Genomic DNA, 14663 nt, shown 5'->3' with positions numbered 1-14663 from the left:
CATATGGACTTTAAGGTTGATTTTCTCCTGTTTTGGTCTCATCAAACATATAACTTCATACATAAGGACGTAATGTAGCAACCATACATCTCTCTGGTTTGAAAGCGTAGGAAAGGAAGGTGGTCTTATATACCATTCTAAAGACAGATTGTGTATATCCTTTCCTGAAACATTGCTGAGGACAATACTATAACATCCTCTCAAGTTCAGTGGCCTATGAGTTCAATCCCTACTAGGAGAATTCAAGTTCATTAAAGGATCTGAGACTATGTACAGGGCGGGGCATAACCTTTTCCTAGGGGGTCACAGCAAGATCGACAGCAGTTTACAACTTCCGCGACACCTCATTTTAAAGCCCATAAAAAACTGAATTGAATGAGCTATTAAATGTTAAATTTGTTTCGGTTGAAACTTTGAGAATGAATTTGGAAACTGTGTTGAAAAATCTGGAAAATCGAACGGAACTGTTTGAAGATTTGTTGTGTTCTTATCCACCTCGTTTGAATGCTGTTCGAAGGGCTAATGGTGGTCATACTGACTATTAAATCGTGTCAATAAACTCAGTTTTTGATGGGCTTTCGAATGGTGTATGAATTATTTGTGTTGTTATTACAAGTGTTGCTGTGACCCCCTAGGAAAAGGTTATGCCCCGCCCTGTACATTTAATACGTTTTAAGTAGGTTGAAACTAGTGATGTACTGCCTCCTAGTGTTTCATGTAAGTAAACATGTGGTGTTTCTCGGTAACCAGATACAGAACTTTCATTGGCTGCTGCATATATCAATGTTTTTAAAAAAACAAAACAATGTTTAACCCTTAAAACATTAGTTTAAATATCCGAAGTAATGAATATGGATATCACCCCTTTTGTATGTGTGTAAGTCATTTTTGATTCCTGGTAATTGCTTGGAAAATCCTTTCAGTTTTCTTGGCAAGATTTGCCATTACCTTCCTGACCCAAAATTACCTAGCTGATTTTCATGGCTAAGGCAGGACTAGAGTTCACAGTCTCCTGGTGATTGGCTAAAGGTCACCCAGCCATCTTTCATGTCTAAAGCAGGGCTAGAACTCAGTCTCCTAGTTTTTAGCCTGGTGCCTTAACAAATAGATCAAACTGGCTTTCTCAGGTAATTCAGAGAATGCAACTCTTTTTGGTGGAGATTTGGTGCATATGTTTATTCAGTGCAGATTACACACAGCCCTGGGAATAAGTAACAAGAAAAAACAGCAACCATAGTACATATATACTGTATGAAATTTTAAAATCGGGAGGAACAGTTGACTCACTGAGATAATTTCCCCCCACTCTGCTCTGGCTTCCTTTGACTGGAATAGGGACTTTATATTATCATAAGTTTTGATTCATTTCTCTCCTCCCACCTCCCTCCGTATTCCCAATTTTTTTTAAAAATACCCCCAATGCATTAGGGGCACCTTTCCAAACATGGCTTGGCTTGCAGCTTTTTCAAGTTTAAAAATGTACATCCAAACATTCAACATACAAATATTTACAAATGTACAAAATAAAAACCCAAGAAGTCAGCCCAAATGCTCCAGAATCAGAAACGAGCAGTGTAAAAAAAGAGAGAGAAAGAAATAAAAAGCCAGCATTAGACCAACCCCAACAACACTGATGTACAAAGAAAAGGGAAATGCAAAAAAAAAAAGTGGGAAGGCCTGAAGTCAAGAGGATCACTAGACCCACAGAATATTCCTCCTTTTGTTCTTCTCAGACTGAGAAGGCAACAGTTCCTTCATATTCTGCTCATAGTCCATTCGAGTTGCTTCCTATTTGGTTCATTTGGAGGTTCTCACCTAGGTGAGCTTCACCATCCCACCAGGCCATTGTACAGCCACAACTTATTCAATAAGCTCTACCTGCCTGCAGATGCACATTACACTAAACTCCAAGCCAGCCAGCCATTTTATGGGTGAGCGTGATGTGCAAATCACAAATTCACATATTTTCCTCTTTCCCTCTCCTCCTGATTTCCGCTGAAAGTTGTATTTTTTTCCACCCATGCCTTGTCTGTAGGTAGGTGTACGTGAGAAAGAGGTCTGCAATAAAGTATGTGATGGGGATTGAGCCAAGAGAGGTCCTATTTTGGACCAAGCCCCGCTCAGCCTGTAATTCATTTTATTGATTGAATTAACATGAAATGGTATAAACACTGTTCATTTGTTGACCCATCTATAGAATCAATTCCCTTTCTAGAAGTTACATTTTTGGAGGAATACTAAAAATCAATATGTCAAGAGAGGCTACTATTGAAATAGTAGCCTCAGGATCTCCAAAATCTTGCACAATGGGTCAGGTTGGCATTAATGGGGTTGGCACAAAGAAGAGGGGGGGTCAAGCTGTTCTCCAAAGCACCTGAAGGTAGGACAAGAAGCAATGCATGGAAACTAATCAAGGAGAGAACCAACCTAGAACCAAGGACAAATTTCCTGGCAGTGAGAATGATTAATTAGTGGAACAATTTTCCTCCAGAAGTTGTGGATGCTCCAACATTGGAGATTTTAAGAAGAAATTGGACAACCATTTGTCTGAAATAGTATAGAGTTTCCCGCCTGAGCAGGGGGTTGGATTAGAAGACCTCCAAGGTCCCTTCCAATTCTGTTACTCCTGAGATAGCCTTTCCTTCTATTAGAGGGCAGTGGAAATCCTACAGGTAGTCCTCTACTTATATCCATTTAGCAACTGTTCAAAGTTACAACAGCACTGAAAAAAGTAACATACAACTGGTCCTCATACTTGGCAACATCCCATGGTCACCTGATCAAAATTCAGGCGCTCGGCAACCAGCCTATATTTATGACAGTTTGTAGCATCCTAGAGTCGTGTGACTGCCCCTTGGGACCTTCCCAGCCAAATTCCAATGACTAAACTCAATAGGGGAAGCTGGATTTGCTTAAGAATGGGGCACAGAAGCCTATACAATTGGGCAATGACTCATTCAACAACTACCTTGCTTAGCACTGGAAATTCTGGTCCCAGCTTGGTCATAGGTTGAGGACTGCTTGTACAAAGCCATTTGGGCAATGGCATCTTTTGCGTCTTTAGGAAGGGGAGCAGGCATGGATGAGGTCATTATTGGACCCCATCATGTCTGCTCAAAGATGCTGGATTTGGACTGGTCTTCCTTCATGGTGGAAAAGCTACTGTACATGCATGCCTTCTAGTATGAAAACCACGCCCTCTGCCTCAAGTATAGTGTGAACACATGGCAGAGAGGATAAGCTATTTAATCAGAGCAGAAGGAAAGATCAAAGATATCTAGTCTAATCTTTCCCATTATGATAGACCTTCCTGCTTTAGATTGCTGATAAAGACTCAACAAAGGAATTAATTGAATAGATCCAAGTTTCCACTTGGGATGCTCCATTTTTCCATCAAATTCATGCCCAATCTGTTTAAGTTGTTCAGTTGTTTACCTTGGACATTAAGAGTAGTCTCTATTTTCTTGACCATGATCCATATTTGTGCAGTTTTTTAAACAATCAAACCCAGAGACAAAGATTGCAATTTCTTCCTGGTTCCGCTAGTGGATCCTTTGCCTACCATACAGTTATTAAAAGTCAGCCATCCATCCAAAATATCAGCAGGGTGTCATTTGCAAAAGAGGAAATCCCCAAGTTCTCACCTCTCTGTTTAGCCTCCGAGACAGCCTCTGTTCTTTAGTCTTCCTTACGGAGTTGAGCCTCCAGGAATCAAACTTTCTGCCAAAACTTGGGTTTTAATGAACAGACAAGCTTCACTGCTTGGGTCAAGCTGCTCATTGGGGCTCAGCTCGTCAAGGACGAGCCCACATTTTCACACCTGCCGTTGGAGGATCAGAGGGCAATTCCCACTCTGACTGCTGAGAAACCAGCTCAAGAGTTTCCCTGATGTTTCACCCAGAAAATCCTTCCTACTCCAAGGACATCTCTGCCTTTTTAAAAAAGAAAGCACCAGGCCGAGAGCAAGCCCTTCCGTCATCAGGTCACGCAACAGCCAAGCGATAAGATAGAGAAGGAATTCTGAGTAAAAATAGATCTATCTTCCCTTGGCCTTTGCAACGTGTGATTTGCCTTGGCGATTTAGAGCCAACCCATTGCAAATTATTTGGGAAGGGAGAACCTCAGAATTTGGGAAGCTCCCTATAGTTATCTGAGACTGGATGCATTGTTTCAGTCTCAGCCTGAGTCACAGAAATCAGCGAAAGAGCATCACACACTGGCAGCCTGAAGGGAACGCAGCAGCTTTGTCCATAGGTCTATTATCCTATCCTTTAGAGCAGTGTTTCTCAACCTTGGCAACTTGAAGATGTCTGGACTTCAACTCCCAGAATTCCCCAGCCAGCGAATGCTGGCTGGGGAATTCTGGGAGTTGAAGTCCAGACATCTTCAAATGGCCAAGGTTGAGAAACACTGCTTTAGAGCAGTGGTAGTCAACCTGGTCCCTACCGCCCACTAGAGGGCGCTCCAGCTTTCATGGTGGGCGGTAGGGGTTTGCTGTAACTCTGCTTTATAAATTTTATAAAGTAAAGCTACTTCCCTACTTTACAAATCACCATTACTGTGGAACCGGTGGGCGGTTAGAAATTTTTTACTACTAACAGAGATACAAAAGTGGGCGGTAGGTATTCAAAAGGTTGACTACCCCTGATTTAGAGCTTCCTATGATCATAAAAACAAATGGCAGAGAAGTGAAGATACGTAGGAAGCAGGGTTAAACTGGAGCACTAAAGTAGGTATATTATAAGCTAAAGACAACCTAACCCTGTTTAGAACTAGAAAATCTATAGCTTGTCCAGAGGTTGTTAAATGACAATTTCCACCTAGGAAGGGCTAAGGTAAGAGATGCTGAGAGTTGTGCCCCACCCAGCCTCTGGAGAGCTATAAGCAGGGGTGGGTTTCAACCGGTTCACGGCGGTCCCCGCGATCCGGTTGGTCGCCGAACCCGGAAGTAAGTAACTTCCGGGAACGGCGAAGGCCCCCCCCCGCGCCCGCGCGCCCGCTCCTTACCCAGTTTTGCCGAATTCTGCGCTTCCACGCCTGCGCAGGACGCGTACAGCGCCTGCGCAATCCTCCAGGAGCAGCTGGAGCATCACACAGACGCTAGTACACATGCGCGCGCCACGCGCATGCGCGAGGACGCCGCCGGCCTCGTTCCAACCGAACCGGTTGGAACGGGGCGAGAAACCCACCCCTGGCTATAAGTCTCTAACTTCCACACTGTTCCTCAGCACAGCTCCAGGGCCCTGTTTCCTGATTGGGTTTGGAGAAATTTGGGGACAAAGTTTCCTATGGTGGGACTTCCCTGCCCTCTCCGCCCTTCTCTTACTTAGAGAGAAATGCTCCCCTCGTGCATTTCTCTCCGCATCATCATTGCTATCACTTTCAAAGAAAAGAAGCAACAGGGATTTCCAATTATTTAGTAATAGCAGCAACAAAATGATCCTTTTCCCCCCTAAAATGAAGTACATTAGGGTAGGCGTCCCCAACCCTCGGTCCATGGACCCACACTGGGTGGTGGCATGCCAGAAACCAGGCCCGCAAACAAGCGAAGCCCCAGGTTCCATCGTACTTGAGCATATCATCACAATCAGGGTAGACCTTGCATACAACAGGAACCAACTAGGCTGGTTGGCATAGAGAGAAAAAGGAAAGGTCATGTGAGAATGGGGGAAATGTCGAGACAGAAAGGAAATGAAATAAAATAAATGAGCAGGCAGGCCTACAGAAACAATTGTAATAAAAATTAAAATATGTAGGATTAAAAAATATATATCTTCAACACTGCAGGTTGAGGTTAAAGCCAGGGTTTGAGAACACTGAAGCCTTTATGCAGACTGAGGTGTCATCCATCTCACCTCTCTGTCTTTTCCTGTTGAGTGCCTGTAAAGCAGCGTTCTGTATCTGAAGATTTCCACGTGTCCTGGATTCCAGTTGACTCTGCCCAACAATCAGGTCTAAAGGCTGTATTGTTTAGGGATTAGAGAGGCTGGACAGTCCAGCAGAGCTGGAGGATGACCAGCCAAGAAATGATGTCCTAAAAGACAACCAATTGCTCTTCAACTTTGTCTTCCGTATTCTGGCTTTGCAATGGACCCAGGCTGTAGAATTGATGGTGTGGGTGGGAGAGATCCCTGGAAAAACCCTGAACGAACTCCAAGGAGCTAAACTTTCAATACACATCCACACACAAACCAACACACACGTATCCACCAGTCTCTGGAAATGCCAATGCAAGAGCGGGGGGAAGTCTTTATCATCCCCATTGCAATTTTGTCCAAGCTGTGCATTCTCTTTTTGTCTCTAGTTTAAGACTCCAGCCCTCATCTCTGCCATCTCCAGGTGTCATTGGTAGTTCTTTCTGTTTTAAAATCCTTCCTTCTCAGGTACATCTCCCCAGTTGATCTCCCATGAAAGTTGGGTCAGGAGGTGACGAGACAAAGAAAATGGGGGAGAGCCATGGATACTCCCTGTGCAGTCAAAGATGAAGGAAGACCCTGTCAACAAGCAGCAGCCAAGGTTCTGGACAAGAAGAGTCTCCATGCCCCCAATCTACATCAGCACCAGAAGGTGGCAAAGGTCTTCTGGACCATTGCTGCCCTGCCAATTGGAAGGCTGTGTTCCTTTGGCTCCCAGCAGTAACAGAGCCTCGCCCAAGACAGGAACTTCCATATATCAGCCTAAGGCAACCCTGAGAAGGCAAAGGATGAGTGCTAGTTCCAGAGGTCAGGAGGGAGCCTGTGCCATGGGCCAAGCTGGTGAGGGGGCTGCCGACAGGTTGGAATGTACGTTGGTGCTGATGGTGAAGTCACTTGGCTATAGGAAAAAAATGAAGAGAGGGAAAATGGTGAGTGCAGGAGGAAAAAAAATCTGCTCTCTAGCATGACTAGCAGGCAAGATCTCTCGTTGTTCTGTTCTTGGAGATGTCATCAATAAACCCAAGAACTTATTTGCCTCATGCAGTTGCTAAACCACTGAACTGCTGTTCTTCAAACAGAAGAATCCAAAGACTCGGGAACCCAAGAAACTGCCTTATTCGGATTTGGACCATTGTTCCAGAATTCCCCTACCACAGCAACTTCTGGAATGTATGGACTTCAACTCCAGAAATTCCTCATTCAGCATGCAATTGCCGAAGACTGATGGAGTTACTGCATACATCTGGAAGATGCCATGGTTGGAAAAAACTGACCTAGACTAATATTGTGCATACTGACCGGCAGCAGCCTTCCAAAGTTTCAGGAAGGATGTAATAGGCGCCAGAGATTTATCTTGGGAACTCCTGCAGTGCTTCATCATTGAGCCACTTAACATTCCTCCAATCTGAAGTCTCTGGCAGAGGTCCTATAAACCAAGCTTCTCCAACCTGGGTGACTTCCAGATGTGGGACTTCATTTCCCAGAATTCTTCATCCAGCATGGCCATTTCTGAATGTTCCAGGAACTGAGATCTTGGCCAGTTTGGAGAAGACCCATATGCATGTTTACTTGGAAGTAAGTCCATTCAAACATAAACTTCTTATATACAAACTACCTAAAATATATCTTGAAGCTGAAGGCACAATTCCTGCTAATTGCTTAATCAGGCTAAGCAGTATTGAAGATTGCAAGTATGGGATTGGCAGCTGCAAAGATACATAGCAAAAAAGGAACAAAATTGGATCTTACGTTACGCCGGAAGAGCCTCTGCAAGAGGGTACGCTTGGGTGGGTCAGGGAGCTGCTTCCAGTCCAGATCCGGGGATCGGGTGCCATTTGGTCCAAAGATGTTGAGATCCTTAAAGCATTCTGTCTCGATCATCTAGATAAGAGGAAGAAGAAAATGCAATCAGTAAGAATGGCGAGGGAACAGGGTGCTATATAATAAAAAACTGCTGGACAGAATGGACATTTGGGAGAACCTTTCTCTATGTGCTTCCTTAGATCGAGGCTTTGCCAATAATCTTCTCTTAGACCGTCGTGAGACAGGTTAGTTTTACCCTCCTGATGATGTGTGGTTGCCCATGGAATACCCTGTTGCCCATGGAATACCCAGCCTGGGAACTGGCAGCTGCCGAACTGCCTGGGACCGGACAATTGCAATGCAGAACTCCGGCGGTAGCCGAGGACGAGGCGAGGAGGGCAGAAGGCGAGAGGACTCTCCTCACTGGAGCCAGCGAGCGGAGCAGCATTGTCGAGGAAGCTTAGAGGTAGTGCACAACTACAATACACTATTCTCTTCCCTGATTTGCAGAGACCCTCTGTGAGGAAGATAGATGGTTTCTAAATTTGATAGATAAATAAATATTTGTAAATGTCCCTTCCTTACCTCGTTCTGCCAGGGGATTGAGACACAGCCTGTGGCAAATTTGACATAGAAATCATTGTCGGTTTGGTCTAAGTTGACACCCTTCACAGTGGAGAATTGTTCAATGTCCAGTACGTCCTTACAATACACAGCCCGAGGCTAAAGGAAAGACAAGGATTCCAGTAAGTTTGTCATCTCCAGGACTTACATATCCAGATGTGCAAGAAGAGATGGATTTGTTCCCTTTGAAAGCCAAAGGAAGGACTGGGACTAAGAAGTTTAAATTAAAAGACAGAAGATTCCAGAATGAACATCGGGGAGGGCTTCACGAAGATAACAATAATTAAGCAGTGCCACCATCCAGCCAGAATAGTGGAGGACGACGTCTCCTTTGAAAGGAGAGAGGGAGGCTGGATGGTTGGGGATGGTTTTGTAAATTCATGGCCTCAACTGTGAGTTGAACTAGGAAAATCTGTAATGCCCTTTCTAGTTCAGTTTATGATACTAAATCTAACCAAAAAAAAGCAAAGAGTGGATACTCAGGAACCCCATAAAATAATTTTATTTAGCTTCTTTTGGGACAGATTTGGAATTGGAGGCAGGGAAAAAACCCAGTGAGGATGATGGATAGAATATGGGGTCACTAATACTACTTCAAAAAACAGAAGAAACCAGACATGATCAGGATGAGGAAGGGGGCTATGATAGCACTTTTTCAAGATCTGAAAGACTTCCACAAAGTTGATAGGCAAGAGGAGAAGCCTATTACTGCGGAGAAAAAGATTTCTTTTTTAAAAGTCTGAAATATCACAGGTTGGACAGTTCATGACCTAAAATTAAAAGAAACTTCCTGCCTCCTTTTCATTCTGAAGTTCCTAGAATTCCCTACATTTGGGCCCTAAATTGTGCATTCACGATTGCTAAAAACCAGGAAATTCTCCTCTGCTGAAGCAGGAAACTCAAAAACAATCTTGCATGCCTAAAATAGATTTAAGACAATAATACACAAAAAATACAAAAAATGACAAAAAATATCCCAACACAAAATAATAACGATGATGACGATGACAACAACAACGAAAGAAAGAGGGAAAGTTTCGTGACCCGACAAAAGGGCGAACGTCAAAACCGCGCCTGACTAAACTGCGTCACTAAAACCGCGACGTCATCAACGCGGTGACAACAGCACAGCGACAACAACGCGGAGACAGAAGGGTGCTTTACAATAGCGCGGAGACAGAAAGCCAATTTAATTTAAGGTAAGGGTTAGGTTTAGGGTTAGGTTTAGCGTTATGTTTAGCGTTACGTTTAACATTAGGGATTAGGTTTAGGTTTAGTTTTACAGCGCGCTTCTGTCTCCGCGCTGTTGTGGCCGCGATTCAGCGCTCATTTGTCAGAGCGCTTTAGAACACATGGTTTTATCACCGCAGTTTAGTCGGGCGCGGTTTTGTTGTTCACCCTTTTGTTGGTGAACCGGAAAGTTTGGCATTGGCTTAACACCTCACTCCTCCAGATAAAACATTTGCCCATCTATTTGTCTTCTTATCGCTCTCCTTGAGTTCCTCACTCTTACTTGTAAGAACTTACATCTGGCACAAATGAGGGCTTCAAAATCCCAGCTTCCAATCGCTTGAAATTGATTGTCCTGAAGAATGGGTGCTGCTTCACCTGGACAGCCCCCTCACTTTTGTTTCCAAGCCGCTGCTTAGGGTCTTTAGTTAGGAGCTGAAAGGGGGGGGAAAAGAGAACATCTTGTAAGTAAATCCTTCAAGACAACATTGAACTCAGAACTTTTTAAAGTAGACTTCGTAAACCAAGGCCAAGTTGGTTTTTTCTGCCATGGAACATAAACTGAATTGGTCCTCAAACCCACCTAAGTCCAGAATAGTTCACCAAGGTTTGTCCTGTAAGTACAGCTTCTTATAATGGGAAAGAAAGTGTCCATGATGAAGAGAAAGGACTAGTCCACCTCGTCAGAGGCATTTAAAAAAACTATATGATCAATCTCAATCGATTTTAAAAATTAAACCGATGGAAATGAAATAATAGGGAGTCCATTAAGGGATCAACATGCATTCCAAAAGTAGCATGACATGGCTGTGATCAGAAGCACCACTCTCTGCTTCTCTTAATGTAAAAGAAATATTTATATTATTGCTTTTGAAATCCCCTGCAAAGTGGAAATCTGGTAAGCTTATGTGAATAACATGTGGGGCTGCTTGACTAAATACACACTATCCAAACCAGCCCACACATATAAACATGTATATACACACATGGCAGTAGTGGGATTCAGCCAGTTCGCACCTATTCGGGAGAACCGGTTGGTAACTTTCTAAGTAGTTCAGAGAACTGATTGTCGGAAGAAATCTCCTTTTGTTTTTTTCCACTTCACAGGGCTAATCCTGTAAGGAAGGCAGGAAGGAAACATTCTGGTGTGGTTTCTAGCTTAATCTTTATTTCCCTGCTTACAGAAACTGCCTCTCCGGTTAACCCTTGCTACATTGTAACAGATAAGGCGAAGCGCCCATCGACCTGAGTGACCTTGAGTTGGCCAAGCCCACCCAGTCACATGACCACCAAGCCACACCTACCCAGATGGTCATGAGGGCAGAGAACTGGTTGTTAAATTATTTGAATCCCACCACTGACATGGGCACAATTTAATTATGCCCGGCGAAGCAGATTAGCCTGGCCGATCTTGGCTGATCCTTGCTTGACAAACCAAAGGGAAGTTCAGTTGAGAAGCTGAAACAATATCCCAGCAGAAGACAATGGCGAACTACTTCTTGATAGTGCCAAAAGAGGTTCATGTTGTCGACCCCGAGTTGTCCTCAACTCGGGGAATGTAGGAATTGTCATCTGATACTACAGACTTATGGCAAAGATTCCTCCTTATCTTCTGGCTTTCTCCTCTTTCCCATCACTCACCAACTTGCAGATAGCTTGGGCATCTTCAGAGAACTTGTCTGAATACTTTTCGTGGTCCTCCTGAACCCTCTTTTCTACCTCTTCCCTCTTCACTCGTTCCTTGCGGGCCCGGAATGGTGACTGGCCCTCGATCATCTCATAGATGAGGCAGCCAAGCCCCCACCAGTCTGGGCTGAAGGAGTAGCGCTCATTGTTAATTACTTCAGGAGCTGGGGAGAGGTGAAGAAAGGTGGAAAAAGCAGAGTTAGAGAAAACAATTTCATGTAAAGCACTCGATCGGGTGGCAAATTATGAGAAAGATTCTTCTCTTGTTTTGCATCTTGGAGAACCATTACTTATCATAGGATCATGCAAATCCAATGGGTAAGGACTTCTCCCCCTTATAAGGTGAAAGAAATGTGTTGCTTTTTAGCAAGTAGCAGCACTTCTGACTAGTTGAAAAAGTGATAAAAGGTTGGACCTGGTTAGTTCCTGGATGAGAATGTCTAGGTTTGTAGTCTACCTTGGAAAAGTGATAAAAGGAGGCAGTAACGAACCATTTCTGGATTGATATTTTTTTTTTGTTGGACTCCTTATTTTACTTACAAATGGGCTATACATGCATAACAACAGAATCAGCAATGACAATACAGGCAGTCCTTGACTTACAACCATTCATTTAGCAACCACTCAAATAGCAGTAGCACTTACACTTATGTATCACTTCACAGTACTTTCCAGTCCCTCTCTAAGCAGTTTACAGAGTCAGCCTATTGCCCAACAATCTGGGTCCTCATTTTACTGACCTAGGAAGGTTGGAAGGCTGAGTCAACCTTGAGCCGGTGAAAACTGAACTGCTGGCAGTCAGCAGAATTAGCCTGCAATGCTGCATTCTAACCACTGCACCATCATGGCTCAGAGTTAGAACAGCACTGAAAAAGGTGACTTACCACCGGTCCTCACAGTTATAATTGTTGTAGCATCCTCAGAATCACATGATCAAAATTTGGACACTTGGTAACCTTCCCAGACAGCTTCGGACAAGCAAAGTTAATGGGAGAAGCTGGATTTGCTTAACGGCCACAAAATTCGCTCACCAACCGCAGGGATTTGCTTAATAGCCATGGCAAAAAAGTTTACAAAATTGGGCATGATGAGCTTAATAACTGCCTTATTTAGCAACAGAAATTCTGGTCCCGATTGTGGCTGCAGTTGAAGGACTAACTGTAATGGTAGAAATTTGATTTTCAGTCTAAAATAGCTTCTCTGCCCCTGTTTCAAAGTATCATGCCCTCTCAGCTTGTGTGGTCAGATAAATCCAAAAAGAAGATCCATGGATGGAGCCAGTTTTCTCTTGAGTCAGCAATCAAACAAGATCTGGAGCAGTTCTCCAACACATACCCATATAGCCCACAGTTCCTACACGGCCACGGATGGTGTCACCTTCGGGGATCTTGATGGCCAGCCCCAGATCTGAGATCCGAATGTGCCCTAGACAGAAGAAGGGAGAAGGTGATTATAGAGGATATGAAATTACGATGGTGATCCTGTGATCTTTCACGATGAACATAACTTTAAGTTAAGACAGAAGTGGCCCAAGTTCTAATCTGCACAAAAATGTGCTTGTGTTGTTCAGCGGTGGAAGATGATTTGAATGAAGCATGATCTGGCTGTGATCTCAGACATTTGTAGGTAAAAGTGATTCTGAAAGTGTACAACAGGAACAAATCAGACATGTGACACATGGCACTCACCATCATCATCCAGGAGAATGTTCTCGGGCTTTAAGTCCCTGCAGGGGAGATAGACACACAACCCAGAATAAGAACCAGGTAACCAGTTTGAGAGTCAGTTTGGTCTAGTGGTTAAGGCACCAACCTAGAAACCTTGAGACTGTTCAAGTCCGGCCTTAGTCATGAAAACAAGCCAGGTAACTTCGGGCCAATCATTAGGAGATTGTGAGTTTTAGTCCCACCTGAGGCATGAAAGCCGCCTGGATGACTTCGGGCCAGTCACCCTCTCTCAGCCCAACTCACATTAAAGAGTTGTGTGGGGAAAATAGGAGGAGGAAGAAGCACTAAATATGTTTACTGCCTTGGGTTGTTTATAAAAAAATAACAAAGGTGGGATACAAATAAAATAAAGAAATAAGCCAAGGGGGCTTCCAGAACTCTTGAAACTTACATATGTAACAGAGGATTTGATTTTTGACTAGGCACAGTACAATTATTTCCAAATATCCCTCTCTCTCATCTTAAGCCCAGAGGACCACTTTTTAATTGAGCCGAGGTGGCACAGTGGGTAGAGTGCAGTACTGCAGGCCACTTCAGCTGAACTGCTAGCTGCAGTTCGGCAGTTCAAATCTCACATGCTCAGGGTTGACTCAGCCTTCCATCCTTCCGAGGTGGGTAAAATGAGGACCCAGATTGTGGGGGCGATATGCTGACTCTGTAAACCGCTTAGAGAGGGCTGAAAGCCCTATGAAGCGGTATATAAGTCTAAGTCTAACTGCTAATTGGGACAGTCTTTTCCTTTTTCCAGTTGTTTTAGTAGCCTTCCCTGCCACATTTTCTGGTGGTTTGCTCACTTTGTTGTTACGCTTATCTTGAACAGAGCTTTTCCCATGCTAGTGTTCTTGAGAGGTGTTTGATTACAACCCCTTCAACTCTCCTGCAAGCATGTTCATGTTGATTCAAACTTCACTTAAGCCACAGTGCGGTTAGTCTGATGACGTATTGTTGAATAAACATGGTTAAGAAACCATGGCATAATACAATGGCTAAATCCATGAAGGAATGCTTGCACATGTGCAGGCATGTAGCTGAAGAATCACTCACACACACCCTTTCCCCCCTCTTCCTCTTTTACATGAGTAGGAAAAAAAAAAACACCCAAAATTTACAACTTCACTTGCCTGGTTGACAACTAAGTGCAAATCTGAAATAATTCTTTAAAATAGATTCCTGTCAATTATTAGATAGGTCAATCACATATATTGACTGATTTTATTGGTTCATTTAACAAGACAGAATGTAGTTTAAGCTAGAATGATCTTGCCTTACAATACTCATGAATTCCCCCAATTCTTTGCCAGGCATTACATGTAATTGAGACTCATTAGTTTCCCATGTGTATTCATCTATATTTAGTTTTGCATTCGTACTATAATTCAACATACATTACTGTATGCATTGCAGTATAATACTTTTCTAATTCTATTGTTTTATTGCAGTAAAGTGCTGTGGGACTTTTAAGGAAGTGAATATGTTTTAATAAGGGAATATAAATAATGCTATGCAATTTTTCCCATTTGCTAAACACCTTTTGGTTATTTTCATTCAACTTGGAACCAGCTATGTTGTGCACATTATTGAAGATAATTTTAGGCAAATCATTTCTTTATTATGGTGCTATTTGCCTACTCTAAAATAAAGCAAATTTATCATGTTAAAAATGGGGGACGGTGTTCTA

The 14663-nt window shown here is 43.3% G+C and overlaps 2 protein-coding genes across 3 annotated transcripts in view; both read right to left on the bottom strand.

Annotated features, from left to right (window-relative positions):
• STAR (steroidogenic acute regulatory protein) overlaps nucleotides 1–3851 on the bottom strand; it is a 31006-nt gene extending 27155 nt beyond the window's left edge. Inside the window, exon 1 of the mRNA XM_087706227.1 lies at nucleotides 3645–3851. The gene's annotated coding sequence lies outside the window, so the exon portion shown is untranslated. The remainder of the gene's footprint in view (nucleotides 1–3644) is intronic.
• Nucleotides 1–14663, bottom strand: part of LOC106547508 (G protein-coupled receptor kinase 5) — a 91015-nt gene that overhangs the window by 3587 nt on the left and 72765 nt on the right. The window contains exons 10-16 of one of the 2 annotated variants that reach the window (XM_014064713.2): nucleotides 12947–12984; nucleotides 12594–12683; nucleotides 11214–11422; nucleotides 9870–10007; nucleotides 8304–8441; nucleotides 7665–7796; nucleotides 5085–6813 (exon numbers count right to left, since the gene is read on the bottom strand). In XM_014064713.2, the coding sequence (XP_013920188.1) occupies nucleotides 6724–6813; nucleotides 7665–7796; nucleotides 8304–8441; nucleotides 9870–10007; nucleotides 11214–11422; nucleotides 12594–12683; nucleotides 12947–12984 (835 nt within the window). In that variant the 3' untranslated portion in view covers nucleotides 5085–6723. Of the gene's footprint in view, nucleotides 1–5084; nucleotides 6814–7664; nucleotides 7797–8303; nucleotides 8442–9869; nucleotides 10008–11213; nucleotides 11423–12593; nucleotides 12684–12946; nucleotides 12985–14663 lie in introns of those variants that run through there. The other variant, XM_087706226.1, reaches the window with a different exon arrangement.

This window comes from Thamnophis sirtalis, unplaced genomic scaffold (assembly GCF_051295495.1).
Source record: "Thamnophis sirtalis isolate CommonGarterSnake01/CBP01778 unplaced genomic scaffold, rThaSir2_p1.2 scaffold_2, whole genome shotgun sequence".
In the NCBI taxonomy this organism is placed as follows: domain Eukaryota; kingdom Metazoa; phylum Chordata; class Lepidosauria; order Squamata; family Natricidae; genus Thamnophis; species Thamnophis sirtalis.
Note: the sequence above shows the minus strand (reverse complement) of the source record. Positions and strands in the feature narration are given on the sequence as shown.